We start from the raw sequence: 23,195 nt of genomic DNA, 5'->3' as shown, positions 1-23,195 counted from the left end.
ATGATGACAACAGGAAGGTGCCGATGTAACGTTAGCCAAAGGCAACAACGTGGATTATGAAAAGGATTGCATACAATGGTGTGAACTACTTGATGTTCTACAAGACGATTATGTGTCAGCAAATAAGATAAATATTTCAAAAACAACAAAAAGTTAATTCAGGAAGTTGTTTTAGATTCCCAGAATGTACAAGACAGACAGATATTAAAAAGTCCAAAATAATTAATAAATGGCTTGTATGTGTATAAATTTATCATAGCAGGCCTTAAGAGTCTTCTACTGCAAATATGAGGCCACGGTTCAAATCCAGAGAAAGATAGGTTGCTTCTTCGAGCTTTAAGTGGAGGATCTAAATTTACGTTTTGCACATTTTTGTACTTACATTTGGGTCTCAACTGCTTCTACAAAAGCTCAAGCACTTAAAAAAAAACCCCAGTCGTTTTGTGGAAATAAGTTGATGCTTTTTGGTGCCTGGAAAACGAGCCGTTTCAAAAATCTCCTGATTTTTAAGTTTCATTTGACGGGAACCGTGCCGTTACCTAGCAACCCATATTGAGCTCCGGCACGTTTGGTCAGCTGGTTTTATTGCTGCAGGCGCCGTACAATGGCTGCTGGAAAAGACAGGTGTTTTGTTGTTGATTTACCATCCAGAAACCTTTTTTGCTTGTGCAGGAGGCTCCACTGCTGCACTTCAAAGATGTGCGGTTGCATAATTGCACATCTGTCTGCAGCCATTTTCACATATGAGTGTAAACATTGAGTTAGTGGGCATGGCCAGCAGCAGCTTGTTTAGATTTAAAGTGACAGAGCCCTAGAACAGCTCATTCTGAAACAATCTCAAAAAAGCAGAACTAACCAGTCTAAAATCTGACTATCTAAGAATGAATTTGTGTAAAAGATTTCATGAATATGGTTTGTATAGACCATAAACCTATCCAAACTTGTTCAAGGAAGCAGAATAGGTCACCTTTAAGTGTCTTGTTGAATACAAACCTCTCAATTTACCGGTTCGTCTACATTCCAGGTCTCACTTAAAGTTAAAAACGTTTTTTAAAGCAAAGACTCGACAGTTAAAGCAGGTTTCACAAACCTCAACCGCTCTCAGATGCACAACATGGGATGATTTATTTTTGCTTTAGGGGATTTTTGAGCAAAATCTGATTCCACTTCAGATAAAAATCCTACAAAAATGTAGAAAATACTGACCTGCAGTACTTCAGTGTGGTCCCAGTTGTTTATACTACAATCACTACAATCTATTTCAGCTGCTAACGTTTCTCACCTTGAACATGGCAGCTTGTGGTTCTCCAAGTTCATAAAACGGCGGTTTTCCAGTTGCCATCTCTATGATGGTGCAGCCCAACGACCAGATGTCTGCCGGTTTGCCGTATCCTCTCGGGCCTTTGTCTATTATTTCAGGGGCCATATACTGCAATGTGCCTGAAGAAGAAATACCACACAGATGATAAAGTTTTGCTCCGTTTTACTGTACAGACTGAATAAATAAGCAGCTTACGAAACAGTCAAATCCCTGGAACTTTTTTACACCACAACAATAAACGTCTAAGTATTTCATTGGGATTTTAAGTGATGACGCAACAAAAAGTGAAGTAGAAGGTGAACTTTTACAAATAAAACTCTGAAAAGTATCTTAATAATCCTAACAAAAAATCCAGTGCAAACTGTTTAAATAACCTAGTAAACTAAAAAGTTAGTTGCGCTAACCCTAAAGAACTAATCATAAACTTAAGTTCCACTAAGGCACGACAACAATACAATATTTAGCAGAAACTAAGGTTAAAGCGCTTACTTCGATTATAATTATATGGACATTATAAGTTACAGGTTTTACATCTTTTTCTCCATTGCTTGTATTATATTTTGTACCTGCATGTTCCTTGTTTAAAATAAAGTTATTGGGAGAATAAAAAGAGAGGTAGAAAATGTAAGGAGAGGAAACGGAACTACAGTCTTCACCCCCTTCAAAATAAGAGCATGGATGTAAATGTGTAAAGTTTATATTCTTAACAGTCGATAAGCAAAACTTCAAATGTTGAACTTTATTCAGCTAAAAGTTTACAAAACAGCCAAATAAATAATTTGTTTCAAATTTGGACTATAAATACATAAACATGTATACAAGTAAAAAAATAAACAAATGAATACAAAAATCTCCCATTAAGCCCCTTTTATTACCCATTTATTAAAAGGTTAGTCCAAATAAATAAGCAACAGATCAGCTCTACACTGTATTGATGTTAATTATAGCAGATTTTAGATATGTTGATGTTAAAAGTATTTTTTAGTTGCAGATGCATATTTACTACTAAGTGATTGCTCTTTATCCAATAAAATTTTACTTCACTGATTAAAAAAGGAATTGAATCGTTAATTTGCATCCTTTAATGTATTTCTAATATTTTATGTAAAAAGGTTTATATGGTTAAATAAAAAATCTGCAGAACATGTAATTTCTTATCCGATTAATCGGCAGAATAATCGATTAATCGGTTGCTAAAATGATTGTTAGTTGCAGTCACTGAGGTTTGTTTCTGCAAAATGAAAACGTTTAAGGGATGCGAGTACTTTTTCAAAGCAAAGTATTACTTCCTGGTCTGCAAAAGGCCACAAACAATAAACTAACAGCGCATCAGGTAAAGAAACGTCATCACTGTGTGAAAGAACTGATGTAAACACCAAAAATAGCTTCTATTAGAGATAATCACAAATGAACTCAGCTCTGAAGTGATGACACGGTTCCTGAAAGTCTCCATTCAGAGCCTTGTGTGAAGTAACAGCTAAGAGTCTCTAATCCCGACTCTAAAGAAAGATTTTCTCATCTCAGCTGAAAGAACTCTTTGTTCTATTAATAACCTGCTAGGTGCTTATTTGCTGCATTAAGCAGTCTGTGCATTCAGCTAAAAACAGCCGCTGACGCATTTATAGAAGGCGTGGGCTGCTACATCAAGGAGAAGCCCAGTTTCTTAAAAAGAGTCCCACCTTTCAGGGTGAGTCCCGGTCTGCTCCAGATGGTCTAATTTATGAGGTCAAACTGAGCCACACTTGGCTGCTTTTGTGTTGACACGATCCTGCTTGATCTGACCGCAGGCTGAAGCCCAGAGTCTCCAAATAGTAACAGGTGGCTATTTTTAAGGACATCACTGGCAGTTCAGCTGAGGAACATGAGATTAACTCTTTAGAAAGGGCCACGACATCTCACCAAGTATTTTTGATCCAGCTTTTCGTGCAAATATAATTCAAGTTTCAATTTTCAGCAAGATATATGAGCCTATTTTAAGGGAGTAATCAATAAATATTGACAAAAAAAGCACTAGTTTAACTGGCAGATTATTTCACGTTCATATGTTAAGTAAAATAGTGGTACTAGTCCTTTAATTAAATCAATATTAAGGAATTAACAAGAATAAACAAGCTCTTACATGTTGCTTAAAAATGACTTATTTTCAGAGTTGGGTAGTAACCAACTTTTTGGGGAAAAAATTACTTTTAGGAGTATTTCTACTATGCTATATTTCTTTTTTTTTTTTTTTACCCCTCCAGGTTTTTTTTTTGTGGGCTCTAGTGTCCCTTATAAGACAGCAGGCTGACAGGAAACGGGGAAGGAGAGGAGGGAAGACATGCGGCAAATGTCGTCGGGTCCGGGAGTCGAACCCGCGACGGCCGCGTCGAGGACTCAAGGCCTCCAAATACGGGTCGCGCTAACCGCTACGCCACCACGGCACGCCCCCTATGCTGTATTTCTTACTTGTACTTCAGTAACTTTATTATGAATTATCTATGGAAGAATATAAGTGCCACGGGGAAAAAAACTAAACAAAAAATTTATTCTGACTTTTGATCACAGAAGATTAAAGTCAGAATTCTAACCAACAAAAAAGAAAAAAATAATTTAAAAATCAGAATAGGTTTTTTTTTCAGTGGCACTAATCCTCTTCTGTAGATCCTTCATAATAAAATTACTCAAGTAAAAGTAAAACGTATAAGTGTAGTAAAAATACTCCTAAATGTTACTCAGGTAAATCTAATTGAGTAAATGTAACTAGTTACTACTGAACTCTGCTTATGAGCTAACTTTTCAGCTTTTCACTATTTTTATTTTCTTTGGCCATAATTTTCTTCCATAACTATCGCTACTTTTTCTTGAGTAAAATTTCTCAACTGCAGCTGCAGTTTTTTTTTAAGTTTCAGAAATTTCATATTGAAAAAAACTGATTTCAATACTTTATATATATATCTATATTTATATATACAGTATATATATATATATCATCCGCACAGAAGGGGTCTCACTCCCAGAAGGAACAATAGCAGACATAGAGGACAGTTACAAGTACCTAGGTATACCACAAGCAAATGGCAACCTCGATGAGGTCACAAGGAAAGGAGCCACAGCTAAATACCTCCAACGAATAAGGCGAGTCCTGAGAAGCCAGCTCAATGGCAAGAACAAAATCCGTGCGATAAACAGCTATGCCCTGCCAGTAATCAGATACCCTGCTGGAATAATTAGCTGGCCAAAGGAGGAGATAAAAGCCACGGATATTAAGACTAGAAAACTACTAACAATGCATGAAGGGTTCCATCCCAAATCCAGCACCCTGAGACTGTACACGAGCCGCAAGGAAGGAGGCAGAGGACTAGTGAGTGTGAGAACCACAGTCCAGGACGAAACAACTAAGATCCATAAATACATCAGGGACAAAGCCTCAACAGACAATGTGCTCAGTGAATATCTCAGACAACAGGGAACGGAGGTTGAGGTGCCAGAGATACCATCATGGGAGGACAAGCCCCTACATGGGATGTACCACCAGCAAATAACCCAAGTGGCTGATATCAGTAAATCCTACCAATGGCTGGAAAAAGCTGGACTCAAGGACAGCACAGAGGCCCTCATCCTGGCCGCCCAGGAACAGGCCCTAAACACCAGAGCAATAGAGGCCCAGATCTACCACACCAGACAAGACCCAAGGTGTAGGTTGTGCAAGGAGGCCCCTGAGACAGTCCAGCACATAACAGCAGGGTGCAAGATACTGGCAGGGAAAGCGTACATGGAACGACATAACCAAGTTGCAGGCATAGTGTACAGAAACATCTGTGCAGAATATGGACTGGAAACCCTGAGATCAAAGTGGGAAACACCCCCAAAGGTGGCGGAGAACGGCAGAGCTAAGATCCTGTGGGACTTCCAGATCCAGACAGACAAAATGGTAATAGCGAACCAACCAGACATTGTCGTAGTGGATAAACAACAGAGGAAAGCCGTTGTGGTAGATGTAGCAATACCAAGCGACTGCAACATCAGGAAAAAGGAGCAGGAGAAACTAGAGAAACACCAGGGCCTCAGGGAGGAACTGGAGAGGGCCTGGAAGGTGAAGACCACAGTGGTGCCTGTGGTCATCGGGGCCCTCGGGGCAGTCACCCCCAAACTGGACCAATGGCTACAACAGATCCCAGGAACAACATCAGACATCTCAGTCCAGAAATGTGCAGTCCTTGGCACAGCCAAGATACTGCGCAGAACCCTCAAGCTCCCAGGCCTCTGGTAGAGGACCCGAGCTCAGAGGATAAGAACCACCCGTGGTGGGTGAGAAGGGAATTTTTATATATATATATATATAGATATATATATATATATATATATATATCTATATATATATATATATATAAATAAGAGACCAATATATATATATTGGTCTCTTAAATATCAAACTGTCCACTTATCTTTATATTTTTGTCTATCTGATGCTGTAAGTTAAAAATTGTAAATATCGATCAGTTACTCGAGTTACCTTATTACCAAATATTTTTTAATTTTTACTCGAGTAATTTCTTGGACAACTACTTTTCACTATTACTTGAGTACAATATTTAGGTACTCACCTGTCTTTTCTTTTACATTATTAGTTCTGTACTAGAAACAAAACAAAAACACTTGGTAGGATTTTGTGTTTTTGCAGTGCAGAGAGGCTGGTTCTGTTTTTTCTGTTTTGGCAGGAATCTTGAGACACCTACATTTTACAAGTGTCTCTCTGTAAAAACAGAGAGAAAGAAATGCGTCAGTACCTGTGAAGGTTTCAGTGCAGGGGTTGATTCCAGCCAATCTTTTAGATGTGCCAAAATCTGATATCTTCAGGACGCCACTGTAGGTGTTGATGAGGACATTATCACCCTGCGGAAAAAAGAAAAAAAAACAAAACACCAGAATATAATATTTAAAATATCAGTCAAAATAAATGCTTGCAAATTGCTAACAAATAAAAATGTATTCCTCGTTTTATATTCCTTTGTTAATAAGACAAACAATTTAAAAGAAACAAATATATTTAAATGTACACATATTCTCTTGCCTTTCTTGAATGGCATGTTCTCTTGTCTTCCCCATTTTGAAGAGTGGCTAAGTGGTATTTTTTCCTTGGCAAGCACATGTTCTTATATTAGAGACTGAATTAAAAATAATTTATTGTAATAAAACAATAAATATTGACAGAAATAAATAAATATATTTATTTCAGTCTTTTTCTGGGTTTTAAAGTTGAATTCTTATTATTTTTAGTAAACAGTCTAGAAAACAGCAACTTCTGAAGACCAACAAGAATAAAAGGAATATAGAATAAACACATGAACACAAGTTCTAACCATAGAATAATGTAATGTGGATAAATTGAAGTAAAATCTTTGCAAATGAACAAATGTTTTTTTACTGAGGGGAAAAATTACGTTGAAAAAAAAACAACAAATTTTTCTCATGAATTTTAGTCATTTTCTGAAAATAATTTCTCTCAAGTTGCTTAAAATGTCTATACAATTAAAGGTTTATTTACATTTAGTGATTAGAAATATATTAAAAATATATAAATTTATTTTCTGAAATATCGTTTACCCCAAAATTTGCAATAATAAAATAATTGTTTTATATTAAACATATTTTAAAATAAGGATTTCCAGTCACAGCTAACCAACAGGAACGCAGCACGTGGTATTATCATGGTAAGTCAACAACAAGTAATAAAACCAGCTGACTAAACTTACTTGGGTTGCTAAGCGACAGGTTGGGGTTGCTAGGCAACGGCGCAGCGCCTACGGAATGTGGAGGTTTTTGAAAACAACTCGTTTTCCAGACAATAAAAAACATCAACTTATTTCCCCCAAAAAAACTGCTGAGTGTTTTTTAAAGCACTTTGTTTTTAGAAACAGTAGATACCAAAGAGGAAGTACAAAAAAATATTAATTTTGTATAAAATGTCTGGTTTGATGTGACAGACTGGCGACCTGTCCAGGTGACCCCGCCTCTCGCCCGGAACGTAGCTGGAGAGGCAGCAGCTCCTCCCGACCCCATTAGAGACAAAATTGAACAGAAAATGGATGGATGTCCGGTTTGAGCCGTGTGTGTGTGTGTGTGTGTGTGTGTGTGTGTGTGTGTGTGTGTGTGTGTGTGTGTGTGTGTGTGTGTGTGTGTGTGTGACGGCAGCAGCCACCTTAATGTCTCTGTGAGCTATCAGGTTGTCGTGCAGATATTTGAGCCCCTCCAGGATCTGCCGGGTGTAAAAACCGATGGTGGGCTCATTGTTTTTCAGAGGGCCCCACTTGGACCGCAGCAGCGCCGACAGGCTCCCTGAGCACAAATAAAACAAGGATCAACGATCACTCTGACCCAAAATCAGCAGCAGAGGATTGATCCGTCAGAACATTCAGAGTTTGCGTTTCTAAATGTTCTCAAATATAATCGTTTTGTTCTCACCTCCAGGCACCTGCTCCATGAAGATTTTGATGAAGCCGTTCTCACTGATGGAGCCCAGGTACTGGACGATGTTCTTGTGCTTCAGGTGTTTGTGCAGAGCAATTTCCTCATGCAGCGGCTGAGAATACCTGTATTGTTTAAAAATGTTTATAATTTGCACAAAATGCATCACATTTGCAAAGTAAAGGACAATACATGATTGGCAAAAATGGAAAAATGTGTTGACTTTTCCAAGACTGGAAGGACAAAATGACATAATTCCAGAAGTAGGTAGAGTAGCCAAAAACTGTTTTCAAATAAGAGTAGCACTAGTTACATATTTTTACTCAAGTTAAATTAAAAAGTAACCATCTAATAAATTACTCAAGTAAGAGTAAAAAAGTATTTGGTAAAAAGTACTGAGAAAAAGATTTATTTAAAAATTACATAATCAGACAGAACTAAACAACGTTAAGTGGATATTTTGGTATTTTAAGGATGAAAATGACACTAAAAAATGTTTTTTTTTTAAAAATCAAATAAAAGAACATTTTTCCAAGTCAGTTACTTTCAGTAAAAAAAAACTTATGAAACTGAACTTTTGGTTTGTTTTTCAGTCACACATTTTTCATATTTGTGTTTATATATATATATATATATAAACACAAATCAGGAAAATTTATGTAATTAAATAAATAAAATAAAAAAAATAAGATGTAGATAAAAATGTAAGCATTTAAATTAATATAGTTATATATTTTTAGATATTAATAAATAATATGGGCTGCAGAGTGGTGCAGTTGGTAGCACTGTTGCCTTGCAGCAAGAAGGTCCTGGGTTCGATTCCCAGCCGGGGTCTTTCTGCATGGAGTTTGCATGTTCTCCCTGTGCATGCGTGGGTTCTCTCCGGGTACTCCGGCTTCCTCCCACAGTCCAAAAACATGACTGTCAGGTTAATTGGTCTCTCTAAATTCTCCCTGTGTGCCTGGTTGTTTGTCCTGTCTGTCTCTGTGTTGCCCTGCGACAGACTGGCGACCTGTCCAGGGTGACCCGCCTCTCGCCTGGAACGTAGCTGGAGAGGCAGCAGCAACCCTCCCGACCCCATTAGGGACAAGGGTGAACAGAAAACGGATGGATGGATGGATAAATAATATAGAATAGAAAATTTAGAGAGATGAACAATTAGAGAAAAACTGGTTTTCCCTGAAGCTCAGGCATTTTGGCTTTCAGTTAGATATAATATTGGCTGCTGTTGCCTTTTGTCCTGCACAGGAAGTACATTCTGCACCTCTGTTCTCTTAGTGCACATTTTCTTTCAGGTGACAGAAGCAGAAAAGGTAGATCCAGACACAGAAACCAAAAACCGAGTCTGAGCTGCAGAGCGACTCCAGAAAACTGAGCAGAACAAAAGATCCCTGTAGGTTGAAGAAATGCCTGCCAGCTATTTCTCCTCACACTCAGCCTCCAACATGAATCACCCCCTTCATCCGTCTAGAGATTCCTGTCCCGCTATAAATTATTCACACAGAGTTCTCCGCCGCCGAGCAGCCTGCTGACTTTCTGGTGTGATTAGTGGAGCAAAATGTGGCACCGGGATCGTCTCGTCTGGGGGACGAGTCTTGTGGCTGGAGATGAGTAGGTGGAACCGCGAGGAGACGAGCATTCACCGAGGAGACAGAGACGGGAATAAAAGGCAGAGGAGAGGTGGGGAAAATTTGCTTCCCCAGCTCTTCACTCAGACAAAAATAAGTTGCTGAAAGCCTGAAGTGACACCGCTGACATGTGATCTGCACTCAACAGAAGCACTGACCGGAATTAAGCTCTTACAGATGAGGCGTTTGGTAACATCCGACCCCTTGATGGAGTAAAAACGGCATGCAAAATATATTTTACATACTGATACTTTGCAACTACGTCACTTAAATCATTTGAGGCACCATGAGGGACAAATGTGCACAAAATCTGTCCACTAATACCAAAAAAAACAAGTTCACAATTCCAGTACAGGGTTTCTCCCGGGAAACTTGCTAAACCCTGTGCTCGGGGCGCTAGGGCTGTCATCGTTAAAAAATGTTTAAAGTTGATAGGAAGTTTTAAAATATCACTTGATAGTAATGCATTATTGGAAGACTGGAACATTAATACCTAAACACCAACTATAAAGTCTTTAAAAAGGGAATAATTGAAAGAAAAACTAAAATAAATTAACAATGCCAAGCCTGGTGGGGGCACAAGTAAAGCCTGGTGGCCCGCCAGGTTTATGATACACAGTATTTCCATTAAATAAGAAACACAATTAAAATCACATGTGAATAAGTTTCTTCATGTGATGAGTCTTTCAAAAACATCCTTCTACAACCACTTCCTGTCGTCTTCTTCATCGTTTCCAGCAGTAGTAACATCCAATTTTCTAAAAATACAGTGTTTCCATGGCGGTTTTGCGAAATACGCTGACTTCGATTCGGCTGAAAAACCACCTCATCATAGTGTAAAAATAAAATGTTAACTGGAAATGTTTCCATTAAGCAATTTGTTTTTTGTAAATCCAATTTGTGTAATTTTATGGTAAATGGAAACACACTTAGTTTAAGTGTCTTCAAGTATAAAATGGTGTTCCACAAGGTTCTATCCTAGGTCCCTTCTTTTTATAATCTACACTAACAGTAATTTTCATTTTTATGCTGAGGACATTCTTATATTGTGCTACCAATACAGTAAAAAGTGCTTTAAAAAGCTACAAGCAGCGTTTGATGCGGTTCAATCCAAACTGTTTTAAACGCTCAGAAATCTAAATTACTGTTGTTTTCCATTTATAGGAGGATACCTAAATCTCCTGATTTGACTGATTTCTAAACATTGAGTGACCATCTGACCTGCTGTCTCTCTCTGGGATTTCCTTGATGGCGATCCGGACCTGGTTGCTGAGGTCCCGGCCTGCGTAGACGACGCCGAATGTGCCTTTTCCCAGGATCACCCTCTCTCCGTGTTCGCCGTACTCGTAGTCGTACTGCAGAACCAAACAGAAAAAAAACCAAGAGGAATAAAACTGACACTCAACAACAAGTGAGATCACATGTTTTATATATACTATATAAAAAAATTACGCTTCAGTTTGCAGCCATTTTCATGTGAGAGTGTGTTGGGGGCGGGGCCAGGAGCAGCTTATTTGGATTTAAAGTGACAGAGCCCTAAAACAACTAATTCTGAAAGGAGCTCAAATAGGCACAACAGACGTAAATGTCATTATTTAAGAATGATTTTGTGCAAAGAAATGTAATCAACATGTTTTGTATAAACTACAGACCGATCCGATCCTAACCTGTACAAGGAAGTACAACAAGAAACCTTTAAAAAAGGCAACATAGTGAAATATATTATAGGTAAGATACTTTGGAGACAAAGACCAATTTAATTGAGCAATTTCTTGCAGCTGGTCTGTTTGTTGATCATGTAGGAAGTTACACTGATGCTTGAAGGAGTATTGTGAGGATTGTCCATTTGATTACAGGTCAACTTAAAACATCTGAGTCTGCTCAGTTCATGAAATATGAATCAAAAACCAAAGTTAGTTAGTAACTAACGACATTTATTTGAGTAACGTTTTGTAAAATTGTAGTTTCAGGAGTATTTTTACTACACTGTAGTTTTACTTGAGTAACTTTATTATGAAGTTGCTTCTCTTACTTGAGATAAATTTCTGGCTCCTTGACCCACTGAGTAACTTCACTGAATGAGGAACAAACCAAAATCTGTTCTTCATTCAGACACACAGATGTTTCTGTTTTATAATGGAAGAAATTGATTTGGGAAAACTGTTTCTTTTGCCTTATTTTATTTAGTAATTTAATTATTTATATAAATTATTTTCACTTTGCTCTGTAAAATACCAACATTTGGACATAACTTTATATTTTGGTTTGCTCGACTATGTAATTTTTAAATATTAAATGATTGATAATTTGATCAGTTACTCGGTACTTGAGTCGTCTTTTACCAAATTGTTTTTCACTCTTACTGAAGTCATTTTTTGACTTGTACAGCTACTTTTACTTGAGTACAATTTTTCAGTATTCTGCTGATATATCTGCTTTTTTGGTACATATATCCTCCAAACAACCTTTTTTCATACAATTATTTTTAAAGGGTGTAAATATATAATTACACTTTTACTTATCTTTATGCCATCTTAGAAAAATCTGTCTATCCTAGACATGTACTGCAACAGCCCTTGGAAAGGTTTTTAATAATAATAGCAGGGGGAGCAGTGTGTGTTTCCTTTTATTTATTTTATTTTATTTTTTGCAGTAATGAGCTTTTCTTTTCCATCGCCTCGGCTGCAAAGACAGGTGAAAGTTAGCAGCAGGTGCTAAAACACACAGACAGCAGGAGCAGAAATCCAGGCCTAATCGCAGCAGGTCTCTAACTGTTGGCAGATGTGCTCCAATTCAGTTTTTATCATGTAAAAGGAAGAGATTTCAATTAGAACATAACTCTGAAACTCTAATGAGCAAAAAATCCCCCCCAAAACTGGAGAAATAATCTAAGCTTTAAACCGAGGTGTATTTGCTTTGAGTGAAGGGGAATAAGAATTTTCCCTATGAAATACAAAGACTTTCTCGTTGCTTTGAATAAAACTATCACACTTCCTGTGACATTTTAAAAGTACTTTTGAAGCAAAACAGGATGTAGCAAAAACAGAGACAATTTTACCACATTTCTTCTGTCTTAACGATGTGGAAAGTAACGGTTTGTGGTGAAAAGTAAAGAGATTAACAGGGAGTAAAAACAAAAACTGAAAAGGTGAATGACTTGTTACAATATAATAAAAACAACCTGTGACGTGAAATATAAAAAAATACAATCTAAAGACCACAGAGAGCTTTAAAATTGGTAACCATCTCACCTCTAAGGCATCAGTATCACAATCTCCTTCTTCAGGGCATTTAAAGGCTTCTTCTGTTATACTGTTGACCAGATCGCAGAACCTGCCGAAAACAAGAAATGCTGAATATTAACATAAACTTAAAGGAATCTGTAACCTAAACATATGTAAGGCCAACTTATTATTTTTTTCCAATTGATTTTAGACCCATTAATAGACCGTTAAAGCCTAAGTTTCAAATCTCCACCTGGATATTTTTGATTATTCTAACTCTACAAAGTTCTTTAAATGTCTTGTGAGTAAATATTTTTGCCCATTTCTCCATAACAACTGAAACTTTCAACATCTAGCAGTTATTTACAATTTACCGCGTATTAAAAGAGTGTTTCATCAGATTAAACTGAAGTAAAACATGCTTCCTGCAACCGTGAGAGTGAAATTACCGCAATAACTCGATATTGGCTGAAAAGTGCAACGTTTCCCTTTCTAGAAACTGTTGGAATTTGTATCACAGAGTTTCGGTACCGTTAGTCGGTTTGTAAAAATGTGTCGTCGGTGAAACCTTTCAGGAAATAAGGGTTAGTTTAAAACTTTTAAATATTCGCAGACACCTCGAAAAAACATGAACACCAAAACGTCTGTAGAAAAAGGCATAAGGTGACATTTTAAATAGTTTAAAAAGGTCCTTCCACAAATGCTGGAACAGATTTCCCAAATGTTGAATGTTAGAGGGTGTTATACTGCTGCTGATGTGTCCCTGAAGGGGTTACAGTTTGTTTACTTGCACACTTCCCACCGCATGCATACAGCAACCTTTGCCGGTTGCACTGCACACAAGCTGTGAGTTAACACATCGGATCATCATGCTGTCATGCACAGCATGCCAGCAGGTGTTTGGTGGCACGCGTTGTTTTTTATATTTATGTGCACACATGCCTGCAATACTGTAAATGCGCAGAAAAACAAACGCTCTACGTCGACGCGCTGTTGTTGGCTTCCTCCTACCTTTTATTTCCCCTGTTTTTACCTTTCTTTTCTCGCTGTCACTCCGGAGAAACCAGGAGCAGCATAATAGCAGCAGCAGGCATGACTCACTTACTCTCACACTCCAGATAATGGCACAGGAAGCCTCAGATGTGAGAGTCACAAGTCGGAACGCACTGCTTCAAAGAGCAGCTGGCGGGGAACATGACGGTGTGGAAATTAAAGAAGATGGTTGATAGGAGAGAGACATATTTCCCACCAGGATACAGATCTGACAGGAGGGAAAAAACCCTAAAACATTTAGATGAATACCGTCTAAACTATAGATGACATTCAGAGAGATTTAACAAACGGTTAAAAGGTAGAAATTTTTAACATTGGTTAAAGCAGGAGTGGAGAATGTGTGAAATATATTACTGATTGCAGCACACTCAAATTAAAGGTAAAGTACCACAAGGTTCTCTTCTCAGCCCAATTCTCTTTAATTTATGATTCCAATTCCTAAAATAACCAGACAGCATGGGATAAATTTCCACTGCAATGCTGATGATATGCAGCTATATTTATCCAGAAATCCTGATGAAATATACCACGTCTGGAAAACATAAAAACCAGAATGACCCAAAGCTTTTAAATTCTGAGGAGACTGAATTAGTCATTTCTGGACCCGTGCCTCTGCAAAATATACCGTGTAGTCCGTCACTAATATTTGATAACGGAGAACATGACAGTGTGGAAATTAAAGAAAATGGTTGAGACATATTTCCCACCAGGATACCTGGTGGTCAGGAGTGAAACGAAGGTGAAAAATCCTAAACAATTTAGAAATGGTGAGACCAGATATTAACGCTGGAATGGAGCGTGTATAAAACCAGAAAAAACTGCATCAAGCACAAATAAATCTCACTGATTGGCTTGCAGCACATTCATGTTAAAAATAAATTTTCTTTACACTGCAGGGTTACTTGTGGAGTACCACAGGGTTCTCTACTCGGTCCAATTCTCTTTACTATATGCCTCCAATTGCTAAAATAATCAGACAACATGGGGTAACGTTCTTCTCGTGCGCTGATGAAATTCAGCTACATTTATCCATAAATCCTCATGAATTATATCAGTTAGGTAGATTACAGGCATGTCTGGAAAGCATAAAAACCTGAATTATGCTAAAATTGTTGCTTTTAAACCCTGATGAGACAGAATTGGTCGTCTTTGAATGTGAAACTCTGAAAAAGAAACCGCTTAGTCAACCATTAATCTGGATGGCATTAAATTGGCCTTAATGTAAAAAAAATCTCTGTTATTGTTGACCAGGATATGTAATTTAAATCCCATATTAAATGGGTTTCTATAATTTCGGTATTTCATCCTGCCAAAATTAGAAATATACTGTGCAACAGCTCACATGCACTGACACACATTTTTAGCTAACTTTAAATAGTTATCTATCAGTTTTCAGGAATACAGAAAATTATATTTATTATTTTGTTTCACAGAAGTAAAGTCTTAATTTAAATACAAAAACACAAATTGAAGAAGTACATTTTTAAAAATGATAAACTTCAATATTTTCACTTTTTTTGTCACAAAGTCCAAGTTTTGGATTAAACCTCTTACAAAGTTCTTTTAATACACAGAACTGCCTTTAATAACGCTGACAACAGTACTGTACTTCAAAACTAATAGTACGGCCCTGCCAAGCCGCTGTAACCATGTTTAGGGAAGCATTATTGTGTTTTCTGGCAGCTGCATTAAGCCAAGTAATGACTGCAAGCCTGTCTGACGCAGCGGAGGAGCCGAAGAGGCAGACCAACCTTTTACAGTGCATCTCTGTGCAGAAATAGATCTGGAAGTCCTCTGCATTATGCAGGACGTAGAGAAAGGCACTGCGTTCATCAAACTTGGAGATGCTGAGGAGGAACAAACCAGAGTTAGTTGAAACCTAATCACATGCACAGAGATGTGACTCATATCAAATGAAGATTAGCTAGTTGGCACTCTTGGACATTAAATATCAAGATTCAAAATGTGCACATCTGTTAAATTAAATAAACCCAAGCACTGCTCAGACATGTGCTGCAGGATGCTGCTAGTTTTTGCACAAATACTCCAAATCAGCTCAAAGTTTTGTCCCATGAGATGATTGCTTGTTCGTTTCTAAGCGAGCCAAGGCCGGATATGCTGAGCCAGTGTCTGCATGTGTGGTTGTATTGTAGCCTGCAGAGCCATTTTTGTGTCCTGCTGCTGTCTGCAGGCAGAGTGGGCACGGAGAAGGAGTTGTTCCCTAGCAACATGTGAGGACGGCCCTCCACTTCTCTGAGATCTGACACTGAACTCCTCTGAGGGCTGCGGAAAATAGGTGCAAAGCAAGCCATTATAAAAACAGTCTAAGCTAGATCGGAGACTCTGATGGAGTCTGCTGACGTGATCGCCATGTTTTCATGAAAACATGCAAGCTGGAAGTTTTCAAGAGTTCATGCATCAAATATCTAGAGCCGCCTCGCATTTGTTAGCAGTAGATTTATACATATAGCAAAACATTACAACCAATGCTTGTAGATTTCAGTTTAAAGAAATTTAGAAGTTTGAACAGAAACAAATCCTGGGAACCAAAATATGCATAAAAAATATCCACACAAAGCAGAAAAACTAGCTTCCTTTTCTGCAGAAGCTGCTCAGCATTTCGGGACCATAGCGTCCCTGTAGAGCTGAGAGGGAAGCAGAGGCTCCCAAGAGTCGACTGATTGATAGGCAAACTTATGGAAGCATGAATTCCCATCCAGGTTTCATAATGTAAATACTGTCAATGATTCAGAGCATGCTGTTCTTCTCATCCATAACTATATTTAAGCATCCTCTGGTTTTAGAGAATCCTACAGAACTGACCATGAAATCCCAGATTTTTAGCATTATGCCAAAATTAATCATCTTGTATTGAATACTTATACATTCTAATTTACTTTGACACACAAACACAAGCTGTCACTGCAACTTTTGAGGCGTCATGCAGACGTTGACGCAACAAGGTCTCTGCTAAGAACTTATTGTAGAGCCTTTGATCTGTTTTGAAAAGCCTGCAGAGCATAAAAAAATCGTGACAGGTGACACAGCCTTGGTCTGACACGACTGATTCTAAAACTGAAATTTCAAATTACGGCAGCAAACACTTACCTGACGCCTCGAACAGATGTGGCAACGAAGTTCCACTCGTGTATCCCCTTGTTCTGTGAGAAAATAATAATACATCAAAACAGTATAATTACTGTTTTGCTGAAATTAAATCATTACAGGAATATTAGTCTGAGGGGACGATTTAAAAGTAATAAAACTCAAATTGAGGCTGCTCAAGCTTCAGGAACATTATTATCGTGAAGTATTTTTATACACTTGTATTTCCTTAATTGGGAGTTAAATGCATTTTATGAATAACATCAAATTACAACCATTTCATTTTGTTTATGTTGTCAACATACTTGCTGCTCTTCAGCCTGTCAACAGTTTGTACAAAAACATTTTTTAATCGTATTTTGATTTCTAGCTGGAGTGAAATTCAAGAACTAATACTTAAAACGTTCTGGACTGAACTTGGAATAAATATTCAGATAATGTGGCCAATATACTGTAGTTTCTTTTCTTGAAACAATTTTGAACAAGAAGCCACATTCCCAACATCCTGCACAAGTAAACCATAGCCGTCTAAGAAACAGATGCTGCTCTTTGGTTTGAAAATCCTCCTCCTCTTGTCTCAGGGATCTTTTCAAGCTTTCTGCTCTTCTTTCTAGGTGAGATCTGGAAACATGCATTCATGCTTTTGGACCCTCCAAGTTAGATTTGGATCATTGCATCTCTTTTATGAGAAAAATTAACCAGGTCAAAATGCAGCTTTACGATTCTTACAAGTACAAATAAACAACAGCATATCCCTCTTGGTGTTAAACTCATTGCAATGACTTATTTTTTACTTTACAAAGTTTTTTATGTGTTTTTGAATCTCCAGTAGACTCGGTTAGATAAACTCACCAAAGTTGCAACATTGTTATATTTTAGGTTGGTGCGGTTCGCTTTCACACTCTTTGAAAAACTGACACAAAAACCTCTGAAGAAGACACTAAGCGCAACTTCGTTTTTGTAAAATGTAAACCAAAATGGCGTCAGATGCTAGCAGTTGTAGAATTTCTCTTTTGTTGTTGTTAAAGACCACAAGCTGTTTCTCCCGCTAGCGTTCGACTTGCAGGGTTGTTTTGGTTGGATTTACCCAGAATGCCCTGCACTATAGTCCATATACTTTGGTTCACTTGATGTTCACATATGAATTCGAACCAAACCGGTGTTCACTTGAACAGAACCAAAACCTCAGTTTTTAGGAGGACCAGACAGAGTTTGCTGTTTGGTCTGCAAACAGCAAACTCCCAATAATAAATAATGATGAGAACAAATATTAAAGCAACAACTCAAAATTGAAGAAACACAACTGGAAAGTTTTATTACTGTGCGTTAGTTATAACATCACTTTCTTTTTGTTGCCTCAGATAGTGTGAAATTAAAAAGAATCAAGCAGTAACTATAAGTAATGCCATGATGACATTATCATGTATCCTTCAATACTAATCCTTTTGTCTGAAAAATGTGAAGAACATAAAGAACTACTGGAAAAAGTTACATTTACGTGAACGATAGAGTAGTTGGATACACACCTTATCGTCTGGAGCAACGTGCCAGATGGACACGGTGTTATCTTCCACATCTTTGTTTATGGACAAATACGAAGGCTGGTACACTTTCGTCGGCTCCAGTATCAACACCTTGAGGGAAAAATTTATTATTTCATTTTTTATGAATGAGCTCAATGCTGTAGTGTTTTTCTTTTGTGGGGCAGAACTGAGTTTGTTACTCACAGGAAATCGAACAGAGGAGACGTCTTTTTTGGTCGATTCCACTAAGAAGTCCATCCAGAAGTCTACCAGCTCCTGTTTGGGTGCCGGCGGCTCGCTGCCGGGCTTCTTAAAGTGCTGGTAGATCAAGATGGTTTCCACTAGAGAGCGCAAATACCTGAACACAACCAAACAAACCCAGTGAAAAACCATCTAAACAAAACAGGAGGGTTTTTTCCCACACAGCAAGACAAAAACACAATGGGATTAAGAAACTGTGCAAAAGTCTTGAGTAACATCTAAAAAAAACCTGTTGTACTTCCTTGAACAAGTTACAACAGGCCTAAAAAGTTACATTTTTCACACAAAACTATTCTTATTATTCTTGATTTTAGTCTGGTCACTTCTGCCTATTTTAAGCTTCTTTCAGAATGAGCCATTTTAGGGCCTCCGTCACTTTAAATCCAAACCCAAACTCTGACTGGGTTGCTAGGTGATGGGGCTGGACTCCAGTGGGGTTGCTAGGAAACGGCACAGAGAAAATGAGAGTCAAAATAAATTCTACTTATCAGGCACTTTTATATCTGTTAATGTACTACTACATATATTAGTGAATACTACTTATAGTACTCACTACATATAGGTAGTATTACATTTTATAACTGTAAAATGTAATACTACATTTATAATAGTTATAAAAATATAAAGCTGCCTAGTGAATACTACTACTACAAATAGTTTTCACTACTTATAGCTGAATATATTTGTAAGGAAGAGTGAAAGGTTTAAAATCAAAGATGAAAAGCAGAGAGGCAGCTGTAAATGGGATTCTTAGAAACTTTTGTTGACTTACAAAGAAACGTTTTAGTAACTGAACTTAAAATAATTGAGGAAAAATACCAAAAGAATAAAAAAAGGTTTTCTAGATCTGGCAAGGTTTTCCTCCAAAGAGCTGTTAGCTGAAAGAAATTCAACTCAAGGTTGACGACAGTCTCACATTCTCCTTCAAATCGACACAACATGGGACAAATTCATCCCTATTTTGATCAAAAGGTCAATAAAACTAACCAGACTAACAAATAGAAACATTTTAGAGACACAGAGATGCTAATTTAACTGATACATTTTTTCCTGAGGCTTTTCTTTCACATCCCTGCAAACACACTCTCCTGTGATCTTTTCTCCTCTTAATGCAAAATGTACCAAATGTTTTCACAATGGCCACATATGGCTGCTGCGCCTTCAAGGGAAAGTCGAGCACACTCCAGATCAAAACGACACTGGGAGCAGTTGGTGAAGGAGTTGGACCAAAATGTGCTTTTTTTTAGCATGTTGATCTGAGAAAGGCTTGTCCATGTTCGCACCAGATGGGAGCCTTGAGCTTGAAGAGCTTCTCGGAGGCCTGGATGACCCTGGTGTTGTCGCAGGCCAGTATGCTGGCGCCCAGGAAGAAGCCCACATCCCAGTAACTCTGCAGCTTGTCCAGGCTGCCCTTCTTCCCCAGCAGGCTGCTCAGTTTAACTCCTGGAAAGCAGAATCCAGTCATCACACATGAGCATTTCATCCAAAAAAGGAAACATTGACTTCTTAGGCTGCGGACAAGTCAGACCAAACTTAAACAAACACCAAGGTACTTCAATGCTCTGCTTGGATGTTATATAGTTTGGATTTTAGTTTTTGCATGTTTAGCTTCAGAGAACTGTTAAGGAAAGTTGATCATTTTTTGCTCTTTTTGTTGCTCATAAAGGATTTAGCTGCAGATAGACTGGAGGTTTCAGTCACTAAAAGCTTCAACACTGCAAAAACACAAAATCTTACCAAGTATTTTTGGTCTAGTTTCTAGTCCAAATAACTTATTACACTTGAAATGAGACAAATGAAATTAACAGTAACATTTCAAGAAGATATAGCTTGTTTTAAGTAAATAATTCCTTAATATTGATGAAGAAGAAGACAAGTTCCACTGGCAAATTATTTAACTTGTACCAAGACATTTCCCCATGTTATAAGTTTATTTATCAATCAATGGAACTATTACTATTTCATTAATATTAAGGAATTATTTACTTAAAACAAGCTCCTGTATCTTGTTGAAATGTTACTTTTAAGTTCATTTGTCTCATTTCAAGTGTAATAAGATATTTTCACTAGAAACTAGACCAAAAATACTTGATAAGATTTAGTGTTTTTGCAGCATAGGAGCTAATTTTAAGTAAATAATTCCTTAAAAATGATGGAAAAAGTATATCTTACTCATAACAATGCATTTTTCCCCAAGAGATTTAAATTTTCCCATCATTACCAGGTAAATGGAGTAACTGTTTTATGTAAGGCTCCTTAAAGCTGAAGATGTTTAGAAGTAAAAGATTTTAAACGCTAAAGAAAAAACATTCAACAAATGAGCTGTAATAATAAATGAAATGAATAATGGAGCAATCTTCTTAAGGAGGAGTACAGACTTCCAGTCAACCAGGAAAACCCAGTTCAGTGACAAACAAGCCTTCCTGGGCTCATTAGTCTTTATTGAACACATAATGAGTACACACCCTGACAGAGAGGGAGCCATCAACCTTTATATTGTTATTGAGGAAACAATCAAAGCTAAAGCACCATTTATGACAGGCACTTAACAGATTTACCTAATAAAAACAATTTTTCACTTTAAAATACATAGAAGATTGATGTGAGTATATAAAAATGTTTTAATGTAATGAAGAATTTCCTGCACAAAGGCAGATATAATTTTAATCAGCCACAAGTTAATGGACTGGTCTACTTACCGACTTTTCGGAGTTCGAACGAAGAGTCAAACTGGTGTCCAGCTGCCAGCAGGAGAACCGCATAGTTGATCCCAGAGTGTAGTGTTGGCTCAGACTCAAACCCCTTTCTAAACCTGAGAGCAGAACAAAAAGTCCAATAAACGCTGTTCCTCCAAGAAATGCGTCATCCCAAAGCCCAGGCCTCTAGGAGGCATCATAAAAAATTCACAGGGCTTTCAGAGATAGTTGAGGATGGAGGATAAAAACAATTAGACTTATTGAGCTGGGGCCACAAACTGCCAACCAGCAATCATGAGTGCTTCCAAATAACGAGAGATTTCATTCATTTAATGACAATCTGCTCTGCTGCAGAATGATGTGCGAAACTTATTAGAGCCTCATACAAGCTTCTTTTTTATAGATGGAAACTGAAAATGCCAGCCAGATGGGAGGTTGATTATCTCTGCTGCATGTTCAGTGAACAAATATATGAGGTCTTAATTGCCATTTTCTGTTAGACGATAATCAGACGGCTTGTGTTGTTGGGCAAGTTTCAGTTTGCTCTGACTGGTTCCGAGTGTTGGGTTGTTCTCCAAAGGAAAGAAACTGTTTACAATCACATCTGAATTCATGCTGTTGAGGATTGTTTTTTATTATGATGCAGCTTAAATTAAAATAACCTTTTTTCTCCCCTCATAATAAGGTTTATGAGAATACAGGAATAGAACTGTGTTGCGTTGAAGTGTTAACACTTCAATAAACTACTATGAATAGTAAAAAAAGGAAAAATTATGCAAAATCTTCACCCATTATTCCTGTTTTTTTTTTTCATTTACCGTATTTTTCTGACTATAAGCCGCTACGTTTTCCCCAAGTTTTTCTGTGGATTTTTCTTCAACCACCAGGGGGCTCTTTAGCAGGAAGTGAATCACTGGAAGTCAAAATTGGAAATCAAAGAAGAAAGTGCTAATTTTAATTTAGAACAAGCACATGCTAGCAGCAGGCACCATGGAGGAATGTTTTCAAACTCATATGATGCAGCTTTTAGAGTATCGATCTGGCAGTACAGGATGGAAATAGAGCCGCTGCACGTAAACTGGGGGTGAACCAATCCAAGGTTCGGCTTTGGAGACGCAGGGCTGCGTCCTTGATAGCAGATTTATAACGGACCCAGCACTCCGCTGCGTCCTTGTGGACAACCGAGAGCAGCGGAGATACCAGCGGCTTAGTACGTTTTCAGTTTTTTTTTTTTTTACTTTGTGGGTGCGGCTTATAGTGTGGTGCGCTCTATAGTCCGGAAAATACGGTAGTTTTAATGTTCAAATTTCCTGTTTGAACTGACATTAAATGCTCTGCAGGATTAACAACTTCATTGCAATAAAACTTGAAAAACTTTCAAGTTGGAAGATTTCATAATTTCACTTTTCTCTCTTTTCTGTTTTCCTTCTACTTTTTCTTTCAATTTTTTCTCTTTTTTCTCATTTAGCTTTTTTAATTTCCCCACTCTTCCTGTTTTCCTTTTTTTTAAATATTTTTCCCCATGTTCTTTTTTTAAATAATGAATCTTTGGGTTTCCCTGAAACATAAGCAAAACTTATAAATTTTTTTGCAATGCAGTAAAACTAATATAAATTTATTGTACCCAATGTGGTATTCAAATTTGATGAAACTTTAAACATTTCTCTCCTTTTATATGCCATAAAAATTTAATATCCTAACATGACTGACACCCTTTCTGTTCCGTCTCACATTTTTGTGCATATTTGCAGCAAAGTGTGACAAACTGATTAATGTAAAAGGATGCTTTGCATCCTGTTGCTGTAATGAGATGCAATTTGCAGAAAATAAAAACCATAAATCTTATTACCGACAAATTGTTTTGCTTTCCTGCTAATTGGAAATGTTGGATTAAAACATCTTGCCATGATGAACCACAGTGAGTCACCACAGCTATTACA

General features: G+C 37.5%; 1 protein-coding gene across 2 annotated transcripts in view; it reads right to left on the bottom strand.

Moving 5' to 3' along the window:
• The window catches only part of map3k5 (mitogen-activated protein kinase kinase kinase 5), a 74,550-nt gene that overhangs the window by 12,705 nt on the left and 38,650 nt on the right, over positions 1-23,195 (bottom strand). For both annotated transcript variants that reach the window (XM_028040256.1, XM_028040255.1), the window contains 12 exons: positions 21,259-21,371; positions 19,843-20,002; positions 18,503-18,656; positions 18,302-18,409; positions 16,779-16,831; positions 15,422-15,517; positions 12,645-12,726; positions 10,615-10,748; positions 7,763-7,890; positions 7,500-7,636; positions 6,088-6,193; positions 1,283-1,440 (listed from right to left, as the gene is read on the bottom strand). In XM_028040256.1, coding sequence (XP_027896057.1) covers positions 1,283-1,440; positions 6,088-6,193; positions 7,500-7,636; positions 7,763-7,890; positions 10,615-10,748; positions 12,645-12,726; positions 15,422-15,517; positions 16,779-16,831; positions 18,302-18,409; positions 18,503-18,656; positions 19,843-20,002; positions 21,259-21,371 — 1,429 coding nt within the window. The remainder of the gene's footprint in view (positions 1-1,282; positions 1,441-6,087; positions 6,194-7,499; positions 7,637-7,762; positions 7,891-10,614; positions 10,749-12,644; positions 12,727-15,421; positions 15,518-16,778; positions 16,832-18,301; positions 18,410-18,502; positions 18,657-19,842; positions 20,003-21,258; positions 21,372-23,195) is intronic.

The sequence above is a fragment of the Xiphophorus couchianus genome, chromosome 15 (assembly GCF_001444195.1).
Source record: "Xiphophorus couchianus chromosome 15, X_couchianus-1.0, whole genome shotgun sequence".
NCBI lineage: Eukaryota > Metazoa > Chordata > Actinopteri > Cyprinodontiformes > Poeciliidae > Xiphophorus > Xiphophorus couchianus.
The sequence above is the reverse complement of the archived record's forward strand: the minus strand, read 5'-3'. Positions and strand labels throughout refer to the sequence as shown.